The following is a 25,962-nucleotide window of genomic DNA, read 5'->3' as shown; positions in this document are numbered from 1 at the left end:
AAGGTTGGCCAGTTGCAATGAGAAATAATGATATTGTTTGTGCAGTCACTCATCTTCAGTGCCAAATTAGATGAAGACAGCATTATGTGCGGTCCAATCAGATAATGAGTGAAGTGTTATGCAACTTGAAACTCGGGCTTTTGCTGTATGGTGTCAACATGATTCCTGAACATATAGAAGGAGTCATAAATCATAGTTTCTAGCTTTCAAGGGGAAGAAACTTTGGTCTAAATACTACACACACAATTATGCCCCTGTAATCTTCCTTCTCCCCCAGTTTTCTGCCTCTGTGTGCTCTGATAGCATGATCGCATTCTGCTTTCAATATCTCTAGTCTCTTAAGTTTATATGTTTTATATGCTGCTTATGTGAGCATGATAAATTTTCATTTTAGTCTCTTCGAAAGTTGAACTTGTCATCTGTCCCCAAAAATACTACAGCATTCAGAGCAGAATTCCCAGTTCAGGTTTTAGCCATAGTTTGAATTTTCCATAAAGATGCAGACTCTCTTGAGATTGGGGATAAGGCAGATATTCTAGCATTCCTTGCCCATGTAGGAAGGGTAGTCTGAATAATCACAGCCTTGCTAATTGATAATAGATATACTTGCTTGGATGTTTTCTATTTCTGTGCACTGACATAAAAATAAAATGCACTTATGCATGCTCCTTGGTTCAAAACCTTTGGATTACATGAAAACATAATCTCAACCTACCTCATGCAACACACAGAGTTCTGTTCATTCATTTTGTAGATTAATTACTTAACTGTACCCTTTTGAAATGTGATTTGAATTTCACCCCATGTTTTCATGGATGGAGAATAATTCATGCAACCTCTAATGTGGATAACTTCTTTCATCAACTGGTCAGTTGCGGCAGTATTCTAAAGCTACAACTTAATTGAATGCCTTCTGACCCTGAGAGTGGCCTTTCTCCTCACAGCTATATCTTTTTTTAACTACCACAGAGGAATTTTAACTAGATAAATCCCTTTTAATGTATACCTTTTGTGCAAGTTCCATTGAATTTTCTTTTCCATCTTCTTGCCTTGTTTATCACAGCTGATAGAATGAATGATTTATCATTGAACTTGGCTTCTTGATCAGTCGCGTGCCAGCAATAATGGTATCAACAACGGCCTATTCTGCTTCTGTGTGTGGAATCATATTGATGTACATATCGTATGCCCCAACGGCATCATGCTCCCTCAACATATTTTTCATTACGTGCTCACTGGTCCTTCTCCAAATAATGACCGGCATCTCTCTTCATTCAAAAGTAAGTCCAACTTGAACATTAATATTTGTGAGTTTTGGTGATTTTCGAGCAGTCCTTTTCATTTTAATCTGCTGTAATGCTCTGATAGTGAAGTGCACATCATACACTGCATGTTTTGTCACGTGACTCCTGGATGGGAGTATTTTAGCATCTATTTCCTAAAAAGCTCTCCTGAGGTTAGAAGTGATGACAACTAGCAGGAATGCTTGTTTTATGATATTTTCTTTTATGTTAGCTAGTATTGTACCCACGGACATTCTCTGCTGTATGGTGTACTTACACTTGTATGTAAGTACTCATATTTCCTTTGCAGTAGCTGCACAAGGCTGAAAACTTAGATTGCAGATGCCATGAGCCTTTTGGAAGTTGCAACAGTGTAAATAGAGCTGAACTAGTACTGAACTACTTACAATAATTTCAAAGGAGGAATATATGTATATCTATATATATATATATATAGTAAGAAAAGTTCGAGGACAAGTATTGCAGAGATTAAGAAATACACGATAATTTTTGGATTCTGAGGCAAGAGCGCCAACTAGATATTGGAGATTCAGATAATCTTAGGGGTTAATTGTTTTCATCTTTCAGGGTTTTTTTGGTAATTTCAAGTTTATATGTAGCAATCTACACCTCATAACAGTTACACGGATTTAGCAATTTAAAATTGCCTTTTGTAATTATGTTTTGCAGTTGATATAATTTTGTCTTCGCAGTAGTATCAATCTGTTCCAAAAATTGAACACGATTATCAGCTAGAGGACAACTTGGCAATACTTCGTGCTTTTTAGTACAATGAAAATCTGGACTAATTTCTGAAAACTATGTGAATTTAGAATCCTATCCTTATATACGATTATTCTGATTCATACATTCCAAGTGAAGACACAGAAGAAAGGTCCATGGTCTTTAAAGTCAGGCTTTGTTATTAGACCGGGAAATTTACCCTGTAAGAAGAAATTATATAAAAATGAGTTACCCTCATCAACACCTTGTCTGTAACACATCCAACTGCTGACAGCTTGGGAAATGTGACTGCTTGGTTACAACTACAAAGACTGAAACTACAGTCATGGTGCATGTTCCAAACTACAACACAGCTGATTCAGAATAGGCAGATATCTTGAATTAATCACAGTTGATGGCCTTTTTGTGAGATATCTGAATCTGCCTAATGCATTTTTTTGTGCTATGTTGACCATTCCCCAACACGAAACTTCACCCTACTACTCGGGTCAGTACACTGACTTCTAATGTCTTGAAAAACCAGGGCAAAACTCTACACCGGGTCTAGGCTTTATATAGAGCAGAGTGTTAATGTCATGCTAAGAAGCAACCTAATAAAGATCTTAACTAGAAGCAAGGAGATGTATGTTAGAAATAACAATGCATATGATTAATGTGTGTGTAGCATAATAAAACCCAATGCATGTATTAATCACACATCATAAGAAAGATAACTCAGTGCAGGAGATATGTACGAGTACAATAATTGCCTCTTAAGCTGTGATCATATGCAGTCTTTAAGGTGAAAAAACCACAAGTTTAAAGGGGCTTATGCATGCAAGATCAGAGTGGGGAACTGAATCCCACAATGCTGTCAAGAGAACAATCTCCAAAACAATGACACAAAAGATGGAAAGGAGCATGCTGAAGCTAAAAGCGACCCAAGGAAACTACAGATGGCAGGCCTTAAGTTATTAAGTTTGGGGACGTTGGAGTGTTGGATGAAATATTTGACAAGAATCTCAGGCAAGTGGTAGATGTGACAAAGCATGTCCCCAGTTAGGGATTGTGGGAAGAGTTTCACAGAAATGTCATCATGCAAGAAATTATTACGAGGGACAAGACTTCGATGTGTTGGGCAAGATACTCTTTAGGACCTTCACCTAATTTAGATAGGCCATGCAGGTTTTGTGGGAGCCAAGTTGCTACAATTTGAGGGGCAAAAATGATCTGTAAATGGTAGGCCTATGGTCTGTCCTTTTTGTCAAGATGGATGCTTACTGCAAAATTTAAATTGTAATATCTTTGCAATCTTCAACAAGCTAAGTTTGGGCTTTTTGTGGCCTGTTTAGTTTTGGTTTTCAATACCTGGTTGCTCAGTGTTACCAGGACTAATTATATACAAACTCTGTATGTTCGCTATGCAAACCTAGCACTCTGGTATTGTCAAGCTAAAATAAACAACATACTTTTCCATTCTCTCTGCTCCTTGCAAGTGCTTCTCCGTGTTAAATTTTGTGCCCTGTTTAGATTTGGTTTTCAATTCCTGGTTGCTCTGTGTTACCAGGACTAATTACATGCAAACTCCGTATATTAGCTATTATGCAAACCTAGCACTCTAGTATTGTCAAGCTAAAATAAACAACATACTTTGCCGTTTTCTTTGTTCTTTTCAAGTGCTTACACAACATACATTTGATCAATCCCTTCATGTTAAATTCCTAAACCTAGCACTTGGCAATTAGTTCCCAGCAGATTTATCACAAATCTATTGAATAAAAGCACGACTAGGTTCTTAAAACAGTTATTCAGCGGAAGCACAATTACACAACCAATCTCAATCACATGTGACACATACAAATTCTGCTCAATCAACAATTTTTCAGTAACTTAATAATTTAAACCTACTTGGGCTCCCGCACTGGGTGAAATGTTCCTAACTAGGAAATACAGTGAATATCAAATACATGCTAGCTACATCAAAATAAAATTTCGAATAACACAACCACAATCAGTACACACACAAAATAGGGCCAAAAATCTAAGCCATGGCATTAATCTGAGGGATATGAGTACATTAATGGTAGGAAATGGAACCTGGGCTTGCTACTGCAAGCTATGGCAAAACCCAGGTGTCAATACAAGAAATCCAAGTGTTAGAAAGATGCCCAGAAGGAACAGTGCATTGCCTGGAAAATCCATTGCTGCTGGCTGAAATCAACCCTGTGTTTGGTCCTCAAAAGTGTTAGAAAAGCAGAAAGGTAGTAAAGATTATCTTGATCTTGATAATTACTTGTGATGTTTCTTATTATTACAATTCTTTATATATTCTTTCTTTAGTTCATCAAGCAATTAACAAAAGCAGCAACACATAAAACAATAGACACCAGATGTAGGCACATGCCAGGGCAAACCCCCCCTCGAGGGGAAAACCCAGTCAAGATAATTCTTCCTTTCAATAGTATGCTTTGAGACTCTTCACCCTAGACCAAGACCAAACCTTCCCTCCACACCAAGTCAGCTTCCGAGAATTTCGACCTCTTTCCAGCAACTTCGACTATGCAGCAACTTACGGCAACTAGCAGCTTTCGACAACAGTGAAACTTGGAAGACTTTGATCTCCCAATCCAGGACACGAAACAGAGAGAGAGAGAGACACCAAAATTTCGATTTTCCTTGTCTCCTTAGACTTCCCCAAACTTGCATTCACTTTGGCTTCCCGGCAACAAACTTCGCACCTTTTCCCAGCTACAAGAGAACTTCGCACTTCTGCCCAGCAACAAGAGATTTTCACACTTCTTCCTAGCTACAAGAGAATTTGAACTTGTGAGAGAATGATGCTTCAAATGAATTTGATGACCTTCCTTTTATAGGCTTCTTGTGGGGTCGAATAGGGTCCTTAGGCCGACTTGATCTTTTCTTAGGTCGACATGGTGTGGAGTTTACATAATTCATATCTGACTCAATACTTAACCTTTTTACATGATTCAAAAGCCCAAGAAGGGTCTCTTTAAATGTACAATAACTCTATAGACTCAGAATAAATCCTAGAAGTCCTCAATGGGGACTTTGACCTAAAACATGGTGACCCAAGCATGAAACCCATGCTTTAATAAGTCACAATAATAATAATAATAATAATAATAATAATAATAATTCCTTTCTTTATTCTTTTGACAAGTACATTACATTGTTAGTTTTTGTAGCATCGGATGTGTTCTAGCCACGAAATTTTGTGGACAGGCTAGAATGCATGTATTCTCCAAAACCAGAAATCGTTTCTGAAAATTCCACCTACAGATGACTTAATTAAAATAATTAATCTTTTTTTAATGGTGCCTAAGTCTAAACTTAGGAAAACTAATTAATTAAATAGTATTAATTAAGTCATGGTGAGAATGTTCTAGAAGAAGACATGGATCGAGTTCTAGTTAATCTTAGCCATCGATTATGTTTTAATCTTGGTCGTTGATGTCTCAACGAGAGATTATAAGAAGAAATTCGATGGGGGTTGGAAAACACACAGTGAGCCACCATAAATTCGATTTTGCTGGGAAATCGATTTCTGGAGTAGCAATTGTGAGTTGTCGGAGATGATTCAGTAAGATCGAAGTAGTGAGAGAGGGGAAGGGATAGTAAGACTGGAAGGAAGTTTCTCCAGTCCGGTGAGTGCATAGCAGAGAGGTAGTGAGTGCCACAGAGAGGCAATGCAAAGCTTCAGAGGGAGATTCGTATTTTGCTGAGGAAAAGTCGAAATTCAGTGCCAGAAGTTGAAGTGGGAGCATGGAGGCCAGGAGGATCAATTTTCCAAATAGCAGCTGATCAATTAGCGAGAGAGACACTGGTTCGAGTTGGGTGACGCAGATCTGTGTAGGCTGACGCAGAGGCAACAATAGGCAGCTCATCTTGAGCCAAGGTTAGTGTCGGATCACCAATGGGAGTGAGATTTTTCTCACTAGATCTCCTGTTAGTTATTTCTCTGTATGAGAAGCTAGATTTGAGCTTCCATAGATTTGTACTCAGATTTCCTACTACATAATAATAAAACCCTCTACTGCTGCACCTGTTTTCGCAAGTTGGGTTTTTTTGGGGACATTGGTCCAAAAATAATGGTGTATTATTGTGTGTGCATATCTATTCTTCTAGTGTTTTTATTTCTTCTGCTGTATTTATTTTGTGAAGGCTGTAGTGTATATGATTCTATATTTTCCGTAGAAAACTGCAAATAATTTGTTAAGTTAATTTAACAAATAGAAGAAATATTATCAGTTGTTGTAGTAAGATTCGGGGTTACCGAATTTTCACATGGTATTAGAGCACAGATAGAAGCCGAAGAGCTTAGTAGCAGCAGAGGAGAAGGAGGTTCGAATTTCTGTGTAGGCAGCAGTTCGAAACCCTCAAGAGGTAGCGCAGTCCTTGGGCCAGGAGGGTCAGTTTCTGAGGAAGATTTATTTCTCTGAGAGAGTCGACAGAGAATAGATTTTCCAGATTCAGAGGTTACCAGAGGCAGAGGGAGACAAAGTATTTTTTCCTTGCAGAGCAAATCTTCAGCTGGGACACAGTTATTTTGCAGCAATTTGCTAGTGCAAAATAACGTCAGGAGGAAGGAAGAGCACACACTGAGGGAATTCTTTCCTCAGGGGACTTCTAGCCCAAAAGTTTGAATTTTCCTAGCAGAGCAATAGTAGCCGTGAGCAGATTTGCCCACTCCAACAGGGAGTGCATAGAGCTAGTCAGTAGCTGCGCAGAGGAGAAGAGGAGGAATTCAACATTTTTGCAGAGATGGCATCAGCAGGGCTGAGAGATCAAGATCGGTTGGACGGAGCCTCCAACTACGTGATCTGGAAGGCAAGAATTTCCTGTCTTCTAGATGAGTATGATCTCAAAGCTTATATCAATGGCGTGGTAGCTGTACCCGCAGATGCAGATCCGCTTAAGGCCTACAAGAAGGAGATGGCGAAGGCAAAGAGGCTGATTCTCGATGGGGTTCGAGATCACGTGGTGTCTCACATAGCTGGCAAAGATACTATCCGATAGATGTGGGAAGCACTTGCTACGCTATACGAGGGATCTTTTGAGCGGCGGGAGATGTATCTTGAGGAGAATCTGAGATGCACGGGGATGCAGAAAGGGGAGCGCATAGACCCATTCCTTACTAGGCTTCAGGATATCCGAGATCAACTGTCTGCAGTAGGGTCAACACCTCAGCCTACAGAGTTGGTGCAGTTTGCTCTAAACAACATTTTTGAAGAGTGGCAAGTCTTCGTCCAGAGTATTCTGGGCAGAGAAAAGTTGCCAGACTGGGATCGTATGTGCGCTGATCTGCAACAGGAGGAGATGAGGCGAAATTTGGTGAAGACCACCATCCTTGGAAGCAACAACAACAGTGGGACAAAGCAAGTAAAGGAAGAGGAAGATGTGGCCCTCGCATCAAAGGGGTAGTAGGTGCATTGTAGGAGGAAGAAGGACATTTCCAAGGTGAAATGCTTCGAATGTGGTGAACTTGGCCACTACAACACTCAATATCCTCTCAGAAAGAAGGACAAGGAGGAGAAGTAGGATCAGTGTTACTTGGGAGCGGGAGCGGGAGCGGGGAGCGGGAGCGGAAGCGGGAGCGGGAGCGACCATTTTCAGAAGCTCCCGGTTTGGGAGCGAATCCCGGAGCGATTTTTTAAAAATATATATATTTTTTATATTTTTTAATTTTTGATACATATATGTCAACAAAAACATGTAGAATGATGAAATAGACATAAAAAACATAAAAAAACATAAATTGATCATTGAACCATATCACATCAATCATCTAGAAATTATAATCGTCATCAACCTTAGTAAAATAATAAATTAAAATAACATTCAATTCAATAACATTTATCATCATTGATCACCAAAGTAACAAGTTGTACTTGTAAGCCAAGTTTAACCATTACAAGAAGTAATATCGAAGATATTTCTAAGTCCTAACTTCTAACTGTTAACATGATATGAAATGTTAAAAATTTATAAAATGAAACATGAATAATGAGATGAAATGAAACAACTTTAGTCTTTCACAAAGCATCATATTCATAATTCACAATCATTACCAATGAGTTATAATTGCCAAGGCCCAACTTCAAACTTCAAATTTTCATTGTCACAGTGATATAATGTTTACAAAAAATATCATAATGTCATAATGATATGAAAGAGTCAAGAGTCAAGAGTCAAGGACTCAAAACTCAACACTGAACAGTTATGAAAACTAAAGTGACAAGTCTAATAGAAACTAAAAAAGACAAGTAAACTGTAAATCTACAAGTGGCCCTTGCCACGAGAGTCTCCAGGAGTATAAGTAGGTCTTGGCGGTCTTCTAGGAGTCTCCCTCCCAGACCGACGACCAGAACTAGAGCCTCCACGCGAGGGTGTCGATGGAGGTGGCGACAGCAATGGAACAAGACTCGGGCCCCGAGAACTGCTACTGGATGGTGGAGGTGGAGGTGGCATGGCTGCTGCAGCTGCTTCAGCTTCATCCCGTACAAGCTCATCTTCTAGTTCTTCCATATGTACAATGCCATCCTCTAAATTGTCGTCCTCAGGGTGACTGTCCCAAATTTTATATGTGGGATCTTCATTGGCCCGATCACAGTAATGGCTCAACAACCTCAAATTGTAGTGCACATAAACCAAGCTTTCTGCTCGGTTTTCGTTGAGCCTGTTTCTTTTCACATTATGTATATAACTGTAGGTGCTCCAACACCTCTCTGCAGAAGAAGAATTTACAACCTGTGCAAGAACTTTCAATGCCAATTTTCGCAAAAGTCCGTCGCCGCCATATGTTTCCCACCATGTGAGAGAATCAAATTTATCTTTGTCGTCCATTGCATGGAAGTTACCATACAAACCACTGCCAGTGAAGTATCTGCCTATTTCAAGGCGCACAGCTGCACATTCCTCCCTGTCAGGCACCAACTTTTCTAATGCATCCAGATATCCTTTAGTTACCTCTCGATCTAAATGGGGTTTGGTCCTAACACCACCCCCTGCTGCAGGTTTGCCCAACCAAGAATCTGAGTAGTATTTTGGCGTAAGGATATACGCCAAGCAATGTAGTGGAAGGTTAAGCTTTTTCCACCGTTCACACACACAATCGTGAATCAGATTGTACAAGTCGGGATCTCTGTTATTAACAATGTCTTTTATTTCCCCCAACATGGTATCCATTTGCTCATACACCTCGCCAATCACCGGTTTGTCTGTATCTGCAAACCGAATCATGTTATAAATTGGCTTGGTGAAATCCAATACCTGTCTCACAGCTGTCCAAAACTGCCCATCAAGAGCGGCCTCCTCCACCGTATCAAAACCTGCAATGTCAGCTACATTTGTAGCCCTTTCCTTTAACACCTGCCAATTTGGACTTGATACCATGCTAGCTAAACCCTCTCTTACCTTCAAAAGGCGCCTGAAGGTGAGGTAATAGCTACCAAATCTAGTCCTCGCAATCTTCAGCAACTCCAATCTCGAGTGACTGCGGAAAAGGCCATGGGTATTGCTATGATTTGTAATAAATTTTATCATTTTTTTTCCTCTCTTGTACAAATCCCCAATCCATTGGTATTGTTCATTTTTGTTTTTGACAATATCATGCAACAGAAGGTTCAATGTGTGAACCAAACATCCAGACCAAAATATGTTCGGGTATCTATCCTCAATAATTGCTCCCGCTGCCTTACAATTAGGAGCATTATCAGTGATGACTTGGATGACATTGTATGGGCCAATACGCTCAATTGTTTCAAGCAATGCTTCTGCAATGTTGATAGCGGTCTTGAACTTGTCTGAGTAATCATGTGCAGCTAGAAAAATGGGACCACTTCGGGACACAGCAAGAACACTTATCAATGGCTTGCCTTTTACATTTGTCCATCCATCAGATACAATGGACACCCCATTGTCAGTCCAAGAACTTGTCATTTTATTCAAAGAATGTGATATTTTTGCTTTTTCATGATCAAGGCCAACTGTTCTTGCCTTGTCATACCCAGGGCTCTTGTATCCTTTAGGGGCATCATTTATGGCAGAAACCATTTCGTGCCAATAAGGTGAGCGTAGAACATTGAATAGTATCCCATTTGCATAGAGGAACCTGTAAATTTTTGAATCCACATCATTCCTACACCCCTCATCAAGGAAATCTGATATGCTTCTACGGCGTAAAGATGATGACCCTGAGCCTCCATGTCCATATCCACTGCCTTGGGAGGATGCTGAAGGAGTTCTTTGTGAGCTTGGTTCAAAGAAACCCCTTGATCTTTTTGCTTTGTATTGGGCGTCCTCCTCTTCCTTTATGTATTTGGCTCTATCAACTGTTGACACCCCGTTGCAAGTTCTGATTCCTATTTGTTTCTCTCCATCCCATGCCCTTTTCCCGCAAAGGTGTCTTCTCAAACGGGTGTATGAGCCTGTGAAATCAGTGTTGCAATGGGGGCAATGAAATTTAGTGGTTCCACCCCCTCTCCCTGTTTCAGGCCTCTGAACATATTTCCACAATGGAGTTTGGTCTTGTTTAGTTTTTTCACCCTCATGTTCACCCTCCACATCCTCCTCACTGGGGTTTTCACCTATTTGACTTCCTCCGGCTTCTTCATCCACCTCTTCAGGGTCAGGCCCCCTCCGTTTCCTACTCTCCACCACCATAATAACCAGAAAGGGGACCAGGAAGAGGAAAATGCCAATAAAAATGCTCAGGTCCATCGTGTTTGATGTTTGTAGGGTTTGAGTCTTGAATCTGCAAATTAATTTAGTTTATTGGGATTAATTCATTTAATTTATTAATTTAATTTAAATTAATGATCTTTAAACTCAAACAGGTAAATGAAACTAACCAAATTAACTACCTAACCAGCTAAACTAACTAAATGATTAAGTTACATACCTCTGCAAGCTTGCTCCTCGCTCCTTGGCACTTGCTCCTCGCTCCTCAGCTCTGGCTCCTTGCTCCTCAGCTCTTGCTCCAGCTCTCAATCTCTTGCTCAAGCTCTCAATCACTTGCTCAACAAAGTTGTAATGACAAGTTTTTGGCCCATTGGGCTTATAAAACAAAAAAAATTAGCTAAATTTTTTTAATTTTTCGGGTCCGGCGGAATTTTTTTCCGCCGAACCGCTCTCGGCCGGTTAAAAATCGCTCCCGGATGAATCAATACCTTGCTACGGGAACCCATAACATGCAGTAGCAGGATGGATTAGTGGCAGTTGGTGTAGTCAGGTGCCAGAGTGACAGATGCAGTAGCTAGCAATAGGTTAGATACTGGGCAACGCAGTGCAGAGTTGGTAGCAGTGCAGTTGGCACAGAGCAGAGTTAGCAGCAGCGCAGAGGATTCAATGACAACACCGAGTCTAGCAGCAGTCAGGACTTAGGTAACAGATGCATCATATTGACCACAGTTGGTTTAGTATTTTGGATGCTTTTCTGTTGCAGTTGCAGCAACAACAGATGGAGAGGGAGTTGTAGTGCAGATGTAGTGTTGGCAGCAGTTCAACAGTGGCACGGATGCAACATTTATCAGAGTTGCACAGTAGTTGGTGGGCAGTAGTAGCCGGACATCAACAACTTAACAAGAGGTGGGGCAGAGAGAAGGTGTTGCTTCAGTGGGTTGCAGTGCTAGCACACTTTCCTCACTAAGAGGGAGTGTTAGTTTTTGTAGCATCGGATGTGTTCTAGCCACGAAATTTGGTGGAGAGGCTAGAATACATGTATTCTTTAAAACCCATAAATCGTTTTTGGAAATTCCACCTAGAGACGACTTAATTAAAATAATTAATATTTTTTTAATGTTGCCTAAGTCTAAACTTAGGAAAACTGATTAATCAAAGGGTATTAATTAAGTCATGGTGAGAATCTTTTAGAAGAAGACATTGATCGAATTCTAGTTAATTCAACGAGAGATTATAAGAAGAAATTCGATGGGAGTTGGAGAACACATGTTGAGCCACCAGAAATTCGATTTCGCTAGGAAATCGATTTGCAGAGTAGCAATTGTGAGTTGCCGGAGGTGATTCAATAAGATTGAAGCAGTGAGAGAGGGGCAGGGATAATAAGACCGGAAGGAAGTTTCTGTTGAAGAATCAAGGGAAGTTATGTATAATAGGATTCTTCTTCACTCGATAGCAATTTGTGAAGCACTTTTACAAATTATCTTAGCTTGATCTTCTTCTTATTATTAGTGTGTGTGTTTACTTCATCAAACTGCTACCAAAACATAAGAAACAAGAACACAAGATATTGGCTCTCTGCCAGGGCCAAAACCTCTCTCTCTTAGAGAGGAAAACCCTTTCGTAAATTTCTCTTATTGAAGCTTCTTATTGATCAATGCCAAACCCTAGACCCTTGACTAGAATATCCTCCAAGCACAAGTCAAGTCCTTCCTCCTTCCTGCACTTTGTTCCCCAAGACTTATTCCTCCTTCTGGCACTTCGTTCTCCTTCTTCCGATACCTTGCTCTTCTTACAATTGTTGGTAGTTGTTGTTGTACTTGTCCTAGAAGAGACACTTATCCTTGGTCTCTAGTGAAGCCTTTCACTAATGATGATTTCTTCCTTCTTGACCAACCGAGCTCCTTTTTCAATGTGTAGGTACAGACTTGATATGACAGTTCTGCAGCCCTAAATTCTTGCACGTGTGGGAGGTTTAGTAGTGTCTTTGGTTCCTTTCTCCTTCGTATGAGAGTCTCTTCTTTGCTCTAGTGGGAGGCCTTGTAGGCCTAAGTTTCAAGCCCAAACCAAGATGAATATATGACTGTGATTTTGCTGCTGATATAACTGCAGACTGCCCTCCTTTTTCTCGCACGTGTGACTGTACTTTGCCCTAGAAACAGTCCCAAAACTTCGCTTTTCTTCCTTCTTTCTTCGCTGCACTTGGAGACCCCTTAAACTTCGTCCTTCTTCACTTTTCCTTGACTTCTCTTGCTCGCTGATTTCAGAGGTGAGTATTGGTCGTTATGAGGGAGTGGACAACCTCTATATATAGAGGATTGTCCCTCCTTTAGGCCGACTTGTTGATTGTAGGCTGACTTGGTGTTTCTTCATCATTTTTGCTGCTAGGAGGATGTCGTTGCATGGAGAGGACTTGACTTTGCTTGGAGATATTTCCTTTGACTCTTATACAAGTTTATACATAGTGTAACATGCCTTTAAGCGTCTTCAATAAATACATTGACTCTTTGACTTCCTAGAAGCACTTAAATATGTGTTTGACCTACTTCAATGAGCAAGAAACTCATTGATAAATATAACAAAAATAATATTTCTTTTCTTGAATAAATACAAATATCAAAAGTACATTTATGAATACCTAACCTAGTTACACTTTCTTCAACACTCCCTCTTAACTAGGGAGGTATTCATAAATCATTACAAGGTGTTTGGCTATTTTTCAATCTTGAAGAATTCACATAAGAGAAACTGGATTGGCAATCCATCTGTTATAGCATCATAGTAACCAACATTGTCCATAGCAAGGCCTTGACTAACAACTCTATCTCTCATTAGATCATAGCACAATGTTGGCGAGACCAATGACTTATAGACACCTTAGTCATTGTCTCTCAAGGTACATACCCACCCGGGTGTTCATTGAGTATGACCTTCTAGGACTATTCTTGTCTTGGGTTCCCAACCCTCAAAGAATATCGGTCTTCTTGCCTACTCTTGTCTTGGATGACCTACACATCCTCAAAGAGTATCAGATTCCAGATGATTACCCAATCCTCCTGTTCTTTCTTCCCAAGTGAAGACAAGAATGTTGTGTCTATCTCTTCCTCTCAATTGAGGAAGATATGCCCAAGTATCCTTTGACAAAGGTACTTGTCCAAGTTCCTTTGTAGTTGGGAACTTGTTATAACTCCCTCTTAGCAAGGGACTTGTCAATTCATCAACAAATTCTTCTTCGTGGGTCCTTCAGCTGCTTGATCTCCTTCTTTGATGTCATGAATTCTTTGTTCTAACTTCTTCTTGGTAGGGCACCGACCATTGATCACTTTCCTTCTTGGCTTGTCATGTCATTGCTTCTTCGTGGAAAGTGTCCTTCTATATGTTTGTCAGGTTCTTTCATCATCTGGCTACTCCTTTGTCATCTGTCTATGATTTTAGAATACTTATCACATAGATGCTTAGTTGTACTTGCTTGTTTCCATGCTTTGATTTGGTAGCCCTTCATGACTTCATCCTGACTTGCTTCAACATTAGATAGTGCTTTTGTTGGATGGCCTCTTCATCATGACATCTTCGTAGAGTTGAATCAACTATCTGCACCTTAATATCTCCAAGGCCTTCATAGGTGTCAAGGGTCCTTTGATCTTTTTCTTCCTTTGTTAGAGTTGTCATGCCTTCTTTCGGGAGATGTCTTTAATGGATCTTGTCGGATAGTGATTCCTTATGACCATGGTGTTCTTCACATGCTTGATCTCTTTCTTCATTTGCTTCTTCTTGAGTTGTTTAGATAACAACCTTATACTTCCCCATGAGAGCACTTTCTTCTTTTCCTGCTTACTTGAACTAGTCAGCATTTCTTCTTCACATGTCTTTTAGTTAGCAATCTTGTACTCCTTAGGAGAGTATTTTCTTCTTCACTTGCTTCATGGAGTAGTCAACAACCTTATGCTCCTTATGTGAGCACTTCTCTTGTTGACTTGTACATGCTCTTGAGTATGTCTTTGGTGAAAGAGATCTTTTTGTACTTGATCATGTCTTAGATCTATTCCCATGACTTTAATAATATATAAGATGACATGACTTTACCTTTTAGTGCATACATACCTCATCTTGATTCTGCTTTGATCATCTTGGCTTCATTTGATGGTCCTTCTTGATTGATGTAGCCCTTCTTTGCTTCATCCATTCTTGCCTGCACATCATTCTTCCTTGTATTCCATGAATGGAATTCTTGTTGACACATCTGCTCTTATTTATGAACCTTCTTTTGAAGATTCTTGTCATAGGATCTTGTAGATCCTCATCCTGCAAATGTAATGATGGTGGCCTTCTAGGATTTACAATCATGATCACTTATTCTTTTATCATGGATGAGGTATTATAATAGGTATGCTCCTTCTATATGAATATCTTGAGCTATATGTACACTATGCTCCTATATTCTAGAAGATATTTCTAACCATGCATTTTGTTCTATTTCTAAATTCTCCTTCTACATGAGTATTTTGAACTCTATGTACATCATGCTTCTAGATTCTATAAGATGTTTCTAGCCATGCATTTTTATTCTATTCCTACATGCTCCTATACTACTCAAAACATTGAAAGAAGACTTTAAGTAAAGAAGTAGACTTAGTAATAGTAGAGATCCGGAGGATCTTCCTTCTTTTGCTTCTTGTCTTCTTCTTTCACTTCTTGAGTCATGTGAGCTTCTTCCATTTTTCTTTTGTTGTTGTTGTCCTTCTTAAGTTTTGGGCAATTCCTTTTGTAGTGTCCATATTCTTGGCATCTAGAGCATTGGATTTTGGACATATCTCTATTGTTTGTTCTTTGTGGACCAAATTTGCCAACATTTCCCTTTTTCTTGGCCATGGTTGCAAATACTTGCTCCTTTGATCCCACATTGTTAATTTTAGGTATGTTCCATGCTAGAGCAATTTATTTCAATTTTCACAGTTAGCTCAATATCTTTTCCAGATTAGCAATCACATCAGCATTAAAGTAAACTGCAGATAGAACATAAATATAAATCGCAGAAGACAAGCCACGACAAGAGGACACAAGATGTGGCGCTAGCCAGGGACAAACCCCAATGTGGGGAAACCCTTGATCAATTCTTCTTATATGTTCTTCAAAGGTTCAGCAGGAAGAGAGAGAGAGATAGTACATTTACAACAAAAGTCAACACTTTGACTCATCTAGATAAGAGCATAGATCATCTCTAAGAAGATGGTACATGAGATCAGTTGAAGACATGTTGCTTCAACTAATTCTCTAAGGTGACTCCTTCACCTATCGTTGTGCTGCATTTCGTCATCATGTTGCACCTCACCGCGCTGCACCATGTGGCATGCTGCACTCATCATCACTATGCTGCATCTCATCACGCTTCATTAATCATGACTGTACCCATCACTGTACTGCATTATGTGCCATTGTTGCACCATGCTGCCATCCTGACCTATGTGTTGGCTGCACCTTGCTTGCTTGTTGTCCCTAGCATGCTTGTTGTCCTTAGCATGCTTGTTGTCCTTAGCATGCTTGTTGTTGCATGCTAGCTGTAACATTGCATGCTTGGTGTATTTGCTGCTAAGTACCATACAACTGTCCCAATGTTAGTTAGCTGTCGCTTGCATGCTGCTCTCCTTCGGAGACAAATGCTACGGCTGCTTCGGCAGTTCCTGGCAGTTCTGGCAGTTCCGGCTGTTCTTGGCAGTTCTGACTGTTCCTGGCAATTTCGGTTGTTCCCGACAGTTCCGGCTTTTCCAGCTTTTCTGGCTTTTCTAGTAGTTCCGGATTTTCTGGCATTTTCGGCTTTTCCAGCATTTCTGGCTTTTCCGACTTTTCTGGCAGTTCCGGCTTTTCCGGATTTTCCTGCTTTTCCGGCAGTTCCGTCTTTTTCGGCAGTTCCGGTAGTTCTGGCTTTTCCGTCTTTTCTGGTAGTTCTGGTAGTTCCAGCTTTTCCGACAGTTCTGGCAGTTCCGGTAGTTTCGGCTTTTCCGGCAGTTTCAACAGTTTCGACTTTTCCGGCAGTGCCATCTTTTCTGGCTTTTCCGGCAGTTTCGGCAATTCCAGCTTTTCCGGCAGTTCCGGCGTTTCCGGCTTTTTGAGCAACGTAGAGCTTATTCTCCCATGATTGCATTTAGATCTGGGGCATGTTATCTAGGGCAGCGTATACCCTAGGGCACTCCCTCTAGCTTTCATCTTCATCAAACCCAAAACAAGATGAAGTGAGATCACAAGAATGAGTGTGTGTGAGACAAATGACTTCAAGTCCTCTTCTATTTATACTAAAACGTAGAGGTTGAATAGACATGACTGTTGGACTTCTGAGCCTACATAAGTTGTTGGCCGACTTGACAATTTGTCCATAATCAAAATAAATTCATATCTTCATAAATACTTATCGGAATCGGATGATCTTTAGATCAATCCTACACCTTTCGATGAGAGGGATCCAAGAAAAATATCAGCTACCATATATAAGATGACCCACATGGAGTTTGGCCCTAGTTGTCAATTTTAACACTCCCTCTCAACTAGGGAGAACCCCATCCGCTGATCCATATGTTCGACTGTATTATCTCTGCCATCAGTGCCCTGCACTACTCTGATCTGTTGAGCTCTGCTTTGCTCTGCTCTGCTCTGCTTTGCTTTGCTTTGCTCTGCTCTGCTCTGCTGAACCATGAAGAAGAAGAATTGATCGAGAATGTCTCATGCCATCCTCTACTGACCCGAAGTCAGTTTCATCTGAAGAGAGTGTGTCACATCACTCTTACTGACCCGAAGTCAGTTTTATTGATCCCAGATCAATATCACAAGAGAGTGTCTCAAACCACTCATACTGATCCCAGATCAGTTTCATTGATCCCAAATCAATATCACAAGAGAGTGTCTCAAACCACTCATACTGATCCCAGATCAGTTTCATTGATCCTAGATCAATGGAGGTCATCCTAGCATAGGGAGTACGGTAGATACAACGATGCGTCCATCGATAGAACTACTATGGTCCCTATCCTCATTTCCCTGCTCATTGATCAGATGAGAGGTACTTCCCATGAGTCCCAGACTGCATGGGTAGGATGCCTTGACAGGAGAACAAATCATCCTGTCCACAGGAGAACGAATCATCCTGTCAGTGGATGCCACGGAGAACGAATCATCCTGGCCCACAGTCGCCACGGAGAACGAATCATCCTGGCCCACAGGAGAATGAATCATCCTGTTCCACAGTCGCCACGGAGAACGAATCATCCTGGCCCACAGGAGAACGAATCATCATGTTCCACAGTCGCCACGGAGAACGAATCATCCTGGCCCACAGGAGAACGAATCATCCTGTTCCATAGTCGCCATGGAGAATGAATCATCCTAGCCCACAGGGAACGAATCATCCTGTTCCATAGCGCACCAACAGGGGAGGGTGAGTTTCCATGTGGTCGTATGTTGCTCCAGTGAGTACCCCAAGCCCCCTAGAGCTCCCAGAGTATAGTTTCATGTACTATTTCTCTTCCACCCTGCTGATTCTGCTACTGCAAACTGGTGCAAAACCCTACTGCGACCAGACAAGAAATCTGCTCTGAAAATACTGAGCTGCTCACCTACTGCCTACTGGAATCACTTCTCGGACAAATTGACCCTTCCTGCACTCAGCAACTGGAAATTCGACCCCTTGTCTAGCAATTCGCACTGCCTAGCTAGGCATTGTGCAACCCTTGAGAAATTATGTTGCTGCTCCCTCTGATTTGTGAATTTCTCCCTCTTCATCTCTGAGCGTCTAATTTGTCAAGCTTGCTCTGATACCTTGTGAAAATTTTAACTCTATTGCAGCAACTGGAAACTATTCTTTTAATTGTAAATTTAATTATGCAGTTTATTTGCTATGAAAAACAATGAATAAAATCGCAACTGAAATTTTCACCATAAAAACGTTGCGGAAAAAAAATGTTGGAAATAGAAAAATGCTAGCGCACATAAAAATGACACAATTATTTTTGGACAATTGTCCTCGGAAAAACCCAATGTGGGGAAACTGGTGTAGCAGTTGAGGGTTTTTATTTATTATGTAGTAGTGAAATTCCGAGTACAATAAAATGACGCCAAACTGGCGTTTCTATCTGAGAGAAACACTGACAAAGTCAACTGAGGGAAATTACCCTCCTCTCCAAGCAATCCCGACACAAACTGACAACTCCAAGTAAGTCGTCCAAGCCCTCTCTGCAGGCTTCTGTGTCACCTCTGCACAACTTGTCACACGCTCAGCCCCAAACTACTGTTACTCAAGTTGTTTTGCCTGCTGTTGCTCTGGAAATGATCCTCCTAGCCTTCTCGAATTTTTTCTGGCCTCTGGAAATTGAATTGTGATATTCCTGCTTAGTGTTTCACTAAGGGAATATCAAATTTTGCTCAATTTTGGCATATTGCATTATTTCACTTAGGGAAAGTGAGCCTAGGGGGTCCACATATGATTTTTGGCATAAGAAGCACCCCAACTATAGTGTTCAATGAAAGATTGAGGCTTTGGTGGAATGTGGGGGCCACCACAAAGGGATTTTCGGCCCACATGGAGAGTACGCTCTCATTGGCTCGAAAAAGGTGGGAGAAAGTCGATGTGGGCCCACATGGGCAACCTTGGAGGCAATTCGATAAAAGAAGGGAGGAGCTCTCATTTTGGTTATCATTCATCATTTCAGAATTTGTCTTTGACAAGAGCATGCTTGAGCAGTGAGCCAAGTCTGCATGTGCTGTTCAACACACCGGGTGTTTTCGAGCAGAAATCCCAACCCTTGCTTCGGTGGACTTCGAGTGCCAGCCCTAGGAGGGAGTTCTTCAGCACAATTCGTACCAGCAACAGGAGGTTGATTTACAACAACAAAGAGAGCCACAACGACATAGGGAGTGCACAATCACTGCTAGAGGTACTCTGGGAGTTTGTGGAGTTAAGGGAGTTCGAGGAGAAAATTTGGTGGAAAGGCTTGAGAAGCCTTCTAACAGGGTTTGCAGGCATTTTGGGGGCATTCAATAGCGGAATACTCAGGAAGGTCAAATTTCCCAGCAGGAGAACTAACCAAGCCCAAGGGGGTTGAAATTTCGGGGTCAAGCTTTGGCTGAACCCTTCATGGGTTATTCTGGGTTTCTTGAGTAGAAGCCATAATTAAATTCCCGGAATTTTTTGAGTAGTAGAGAGGGCTCTAACAATAGTTCATTTCAAGCAACAACACCATTTTTTGGGAATTAAAACGCAACAGTTGGGGCGAATTGACAGAGCTTGGAGGAGGGTGATTCAGGGACCATTGTGGGCTTTGCTAGCTTGCTAAGAGAAAGCCTAGGTGCACTCATTCCAGCACCTTGATTGTACACCTTTTCCATTAATAAAATGAGTATACAACGCTGTTTTGGAAGCAGTTTCATGGTCTGATTGTTTGTTCTGGTTTTATGATGTGTTTGTCTATTTTGCTTTGTATATTTACTGTTAATTTTCCCTTAGGGATATTACAGTGGTATCAGAACTCATAGATGAGAAACGCAGTCTATGACATTGGAGGATACGCAGAACGTGACATACCGGAGGCAGAGGTACAGGAGCAAAGAATGACAGTTAGAGATCACCCTTGATCTTGTGACTACAGAACTAGAGGTAGAGGAAACCAACATGGCGGATAACAAAGGATACAAAAGGGAGGAGGAGAAGGAGTTTGCCCAACTCCTACTAAAGGCAGTGCAGGATTTGTCTCGAAATATTGAAGGAATGGGGTAGTGAAATAACAATGGCAACAAGGGTAAGCGAGTCCAAGGGGATTTCCACTATGGAGAAGGATCTGGCACCTCACACCACCATGCATCTCTCCTTGCCAACATGCCATTGGTCCAAAACACACACTCTAGCTCCACCATTCCTACGTTCCTACAATCTGGAGCAGGTGGGCAACCAAAGTAAGAGGAAGCACCCTATGGAGACTATTTCCTGGAGTATCAGTCTTATGGACCTAAATTTGGGAGGGCCATCACTTTCAAAGATTTATGTCAGTTGAAGGGCAACAACAAGTCCAAGGGACAGAATGGAGGAGGTTATATGCAGGGTACAAATTTGCAACGTACTATGGGGAGGTTATTTCTCCCAACCTTCGATGGGTCCTCTAAGAGCTCGGCCAAGGCATGGGTCAAGAAGCTGGATGTTTATTTCCAGCTGAACCAAATGACAGAAGGTGAGGCAATCAAGATTGCCACGTTGCATTTGGAGGGGGAAGCCCACGACTGGTAGTTCCACATATTGACCACGTTGGGGCATGCCGGGATTATTGCCTATGATGATTTCACCAGGAGGGTGTTGGAGCGGTTTGAGAGGAAGGATCCGGAGGAGTATTTTAGAGAACTGAATAGGCTCAAGCAGACTAGGAGTGCAAAAACCTACATCTCCGAGTTTCTGCATTTGTCTATGATGGTGCCAGACTTGTCAGAGTCTACGAGTATTTTCATGTTCGTGGATAGGCTAGTAGAGCCATTGCGTGGGTTTGTGAGGTCCAACAGGCCCACTACATTGCAGGATGCAGTAGGGAGAGCCCAAGATTTACAAGATGCCCTACCCAGGCAAGGGTGTTGATTTCTGGTAGCATCGGATGTGCTCTAAGCCTCAAAATTTGCAGGGAGGCTTGGACACATGCATTCTCCAATACCCAGAATCATTTTGGGAAATTCCACCCGGAGACAGTATTATTAAAATAATTGATTATTTTTAATGGAGGCCTAAGTCTAAACTTAGGGAATTAAAATAATTAAAGGGTATTAATCTAAACTGTGGGTGAAACTTCTAGAAGAAGACAAAGATTGAGTCCAAATGATATGAGCCATTGATTAGGATCTAATATGGGCCGTTGGTTCTCAACTGGAGGATTATAAGAAGGACATCGATGGGCACTTGGAGAACACATCGAATAGAGTTCAGAAGATCGAATTTTTGAAGCAGAGCAACTGCCAGTGAGAAATTCAAAGTGAGCTTTTGCAGTGAGGGGCAGGGATAGTTCCGGTTGGAGATTTCTCCTGATCCAAGAATACTCAGCAGAGGAGGCAGAGAGAGATCCGGGAGAGGCAGCGCAGAGCCAGAAGAGGCTGATGCAGGGCGACGTAGAGACAGCGTAGGCTAATGCAGAGGCAGCGCAAGAGCCTTGAAGAGATCCAAAACTTGCTGGAGGGATCGATTTCTGTAGCTGGAAGTCGGGTTGTGACATTGGGCTGACGCAGTGACTGCGCAGAGGCAGCTAGGGGCTAGTCATTTAGTGGCTGGATCAGCCAGGGTCTCCTGTGATAGTGTCAGGTAATCTCACTTATCTCTCTGTCAGTGATATTCTCTGTATGGGATAGCCTGGAGGGCATCTAGAGATTGTATTCAGAAATTACTACTGCATAATAATAAAACCAGTGTTCCACGGGGACGCGTCCCCCAGGGTCAGGCGCGCACACCCCTCCCAGCCCACGCACTCGGGACGTTTGGGGAAACGTTTCCCCACATCCCCCTTTTGGGGAGATGTGGGGAGACGCAAGGGGGGATGTTTCCCCAGTGTGGGGGACGCAACTCCCCAAAAGGGGGACGCCTGGGTGTCCCCCCCAAAATGGGCTATGCATCCCCCCTTAAATTTGCTTGTAAACAATGATTTATGACCGGGGAAACCTAGTATTGGATCATATTGCCCTACTAATGCTATGCAATTCATGGTAATGTTAAACTCTTAAAGTAAAAGTGACATTCTCCTTTATCTTTCATCCTTTTACTTAACTTTTTAACATTACCATGAAATGACTCAGGATGTTTGAGAGTGGTTCCGACCTCATTGGATTTCATATGGAGAAAGTAGAATTTTAGATCTCACTCAAAATCCAACAGACTTAACAGTTTTTCAGGAATTCAGGATTCGATGGATTGCAATGTTTCCATTGCATTTTGTCATGTATAAGGGTATGGGATTAGTATTTAATCAAGAGCACCAAGCCCTCTGTGTACTTTAGAGTGACTTTTAGACTCATCACTCCATTGTTTTTGAGTTTAGTTATATCAATTTACTATTCCAGTCTTTAGATTTGAATATCTATTATACTCTATTTTGCTTAGTACGAATTAGATTCTAGAATGATGAATGATGAATTTTAATTTTAAATCAATTTAGAATCTAGAATGATGAATGATGAATTTAATTTTTAAATCACTGTAGATTCTAGAATGGTGAATAATGAATGATGAATATGTATCAGAGTATTTCATTATTGAATCTCATTGTCTATGGATGAATCATGTATCTATTAGTAAGGATGATGAGTATGGATCAATGTATTTCATTACTTAATTCAATTATGTATGTATCATTGTATTTATGCTTTCATTATTGAATATGAATTTGAAATATATATATATATATATATATATAGATATATATATTAAAAAAATTATATACCGCAACGTCCCTCCGTCCCCCCTAAATTTCCCTTAAATTTGAGGGTACTCCCACACGTCCCCCTTGTGTGTCTCCCTGTCCTGGAGTCTTGGTGGAACATTGAATAAAACCCTCAGTTGCTCCACCGGTTTTCCTGCATTGGGTTTTTCCGAGGACATTTGTCCAAAAATAACTGTGTAATGTGTTGTGTATTTCCTTCTTATTCAGTTTCATGTTTCCGCATTTTATTTAAATGGTGAAGGCTGCAGTGTATTAGTTTCGGTATTTACTATAGGAAACAATAAATAATTTTGTTCAGTAATTAACAAATAGAAGAAATATAATCAGTTGTTGCGGCAAAAATTTGGGACTTCCAAATTTTCACATGGTATCAGAGCTACAGGTGAAACAAGAGAACAATACCGGAAGAGCCCAACACTGAAAGAAGGGAATTCGAAGTGTTACATAGGCAACAAATCAAATCCCCAGAGGGATTGCGCAGTTGAGGCCAGGGGGGCAGGAATTTTTGTGGTAACTCTCTCTTTGTGTGAGTTGACAGAGAGGTAGGATTTCCATATCGAAATTTGTCAGCGGCAGAAGGAGCAGAACAACAGTAGCTTAGCGAAGAGGGGTTTCTGGTGTGATGCAATTTTTTGCAGGCAGTTGCTGGGCAAAAAGACGTCAGAAGAAAGGAGAGACACTTGAGGAAATTTCTTCCTCAGAGAATTCCTAGCTACGGAATTCAAATTCTCATTTGCTGAGCAGTAGCAGGAGAGAGGAGGTCATTTGAATTTTTCGATTGGCAGAGATGGCAACCAGTGGATTGAGAGATCAGGATAGGTTGGATGGGGCATCCAACTACGTGATGTGGAAGGCAAGGATGTCGTGCCTTCTTGATGAGCATTTTTTCAAGATCTACGTCGACAATGTGGTAGTTGAGCTCGCGGATCCAGATCCGCTCAAGAAGTACAAGGGAGAAATGGCGAAGACCAAGAGAATGATCCTCGACAGAGTGAAGGATCATGTAGTCTGTCACATTGCTGGCAGAGACACTGCCAAGGAGATGTGGGATGCTTTGTCGACGCTATATCAGGGATCTTCCGAGCAGCGGAAGATGTACTTGGAGCAGAAGATGAGATCTATGCAGATGCAGAAGGGGGAACGCATTGATCCATTCCTTACTAAGCTTCAGGAGACCTGAGACGAGCTGGCAGCTGTGGGGTCAACACCTCAAGCTTCCGAGATGGTAAGACTGGCCCTGAATTCAGTTTCTGAGGAGTGACAAGTTTTTGTCCAGAGCATCCTGGGCAAGGCGACACTGGGATGGAATGTGGACAACTCTTAAGCAGGAAGAGCTGAGGAGAGTCTTGGTCAAGTGTAAACTTGAAGGAAGCAGCAGCAGTGGGTCGAAGCCCAAGGAGGAGGAAGAGAATGCAGCCCTTGCATCCAAGGGGCAGCAAGAGTAGCAGAAGAAGAAGAAAGATGTTTCGAAGATTAAATGCTTCAGGTGTGGTGAATTCGGTCACTACGCTACATAGTGTCCTCTCAGAAAGAAGGACAAGGATGAGAACCATGATCTGAAGGTTGCAACTGTGAAGATCGAGGAGGAGGAGTTCACCATGACAGCACAGTTATCTCCAGGAGGGAGGTGGGAAGATCTAGAGCTGTAGTTCGAAAGGATTGCAGTTGGGCATGATCTTTGAGGAGTCCACCTCTCGGTTCAATACCTTGCTATGGGAACCCATATCAGTAGTAGCAAGATGGACCGGGTCAGTTGATGCAGAGGAGTGTCAAAGTGACAGTTGCAGTGAATAGGAGCGCCAGACTGAGCAGTGCAGAGCTAGATTTGACAGCAGTGCAGTTGGCAAAAAGCAGAGTTAGCAGCAGCGCAGAGGCTTCAGAGGATCAACGTAGAGAATAGCAATAGTCAGAACTCCAACAACAGATGCATCATGCTGAACACCAGTTCAGTAATTTGGGATGCTTTTCCGTTGTTGATGCAGTAGCAGTAGCAGTTGGAGAAGGATGCAATGTTGGTAGTGGCAGGGCCAGCAGCAAGACGGATGGAAAGTTTGAGAGGGAGTTGTAGTACGGATGCAGTGTTGGCAGTGGCAGTGTCAGCAGCAGTACAAATGCAACATTTGCGCAGTGGTTGGTGGGCAGTGATGTTAGACATTAGCAACGCAGAGGGAGATGTTACAAAACAGGGTGATTCCTTAGCAGGGTGCATTGTTAGAGCACATTCCTCGCTAAGAGGGAGTGTTGATTTCTCGTAGCATCGGATGTGCTCTAAGCCTCAAAATTTGCAGGGAGGCTTGGACACATGCATTCTCCAATAGCCAGAAATCATTTTGGGAAATTCCACCAAGAGACAGTTTTATAAAAATAATTTATTATTTTTAATGGAGGCCTAAGTCTAAACTTAGGGAATTAAAATAATTAAAGGGTATTAATCTAAACTGTGGGTGAAACTTCTAGAAGAAGACAAAGATCGAGTCCAAATGATTTGAGTCATTGATTAGGATCTAATCTGGGTTGTTGGTTCTCAATTGGAGGATTATAAGAAGGACATCAATGGGCACTCGGAGAACACATCGAATAGAGTTCAGGAGATCGAATTTCTGAAGCAGAGTAACTGCAAGTGAAAAATTCGAAGTGAGCTTTTGCAGTGAGGGGTAGGGGTAGTTCCGTATGGAGATTTCTCCTGATCTGGGAATACTCAGCAAAGGAGGCAGAGAGAGATCCGGGAGAGGCAGCGCAAAGCTAGAAGAGGTTGATGCAGGGCCACGCAGAGGCAGCGCAAAGCTAGAAGAGGCTGATGCAGGGCCACGCAGAGG

At 41.6% G+C, this 25,962-nt stretch overlaps 1 protein-coding gene across 4 annotated transcripts in view; it reads left to right on the top strand.

Moving 5' to 3' along the window:
• LOC149190942 (uncharacterized) overlaps nucleotides 1–25,962 on the top strand; it is a 212,133-nt gene that overhangs the window by 79,050 nt on the left and 107,121 nt on the right. For all 4 annotated transcript variants that reach the window (XM_089412309.1, XM_089412310.1, XM_089412307.1 and 1 more), the window contains exon 7: nucleotides 1,109–1,280. In XM_089412309.1, the coding sequence (XP_089268435.1) occupies nucleotides 1,109–1,280 (172 nt within the window). The remainder of the gene's footprint in view (nucleotides 1–1,108; nucleotides 1,281–25,962) is intronic.

This window comes from Pinus tabuliformis, chromosome 3_1 (assembly GCF_031772625.1).
Source record: "Pinus tabuliformis cultivar Carrire ecotype Pingquan chromosome 3_1, CPIR1, whole genome shotgun sequence".
Lineage (NCBI taxonomy): Eukaryota > Viridiplantae > Streptophyta > Pinopsida > Pinales > Pinaceae > Pinus > Pinus tabuliformis.
This window is presented reverse-complemented; position numbering and strand designations above follow the sequence as displayed.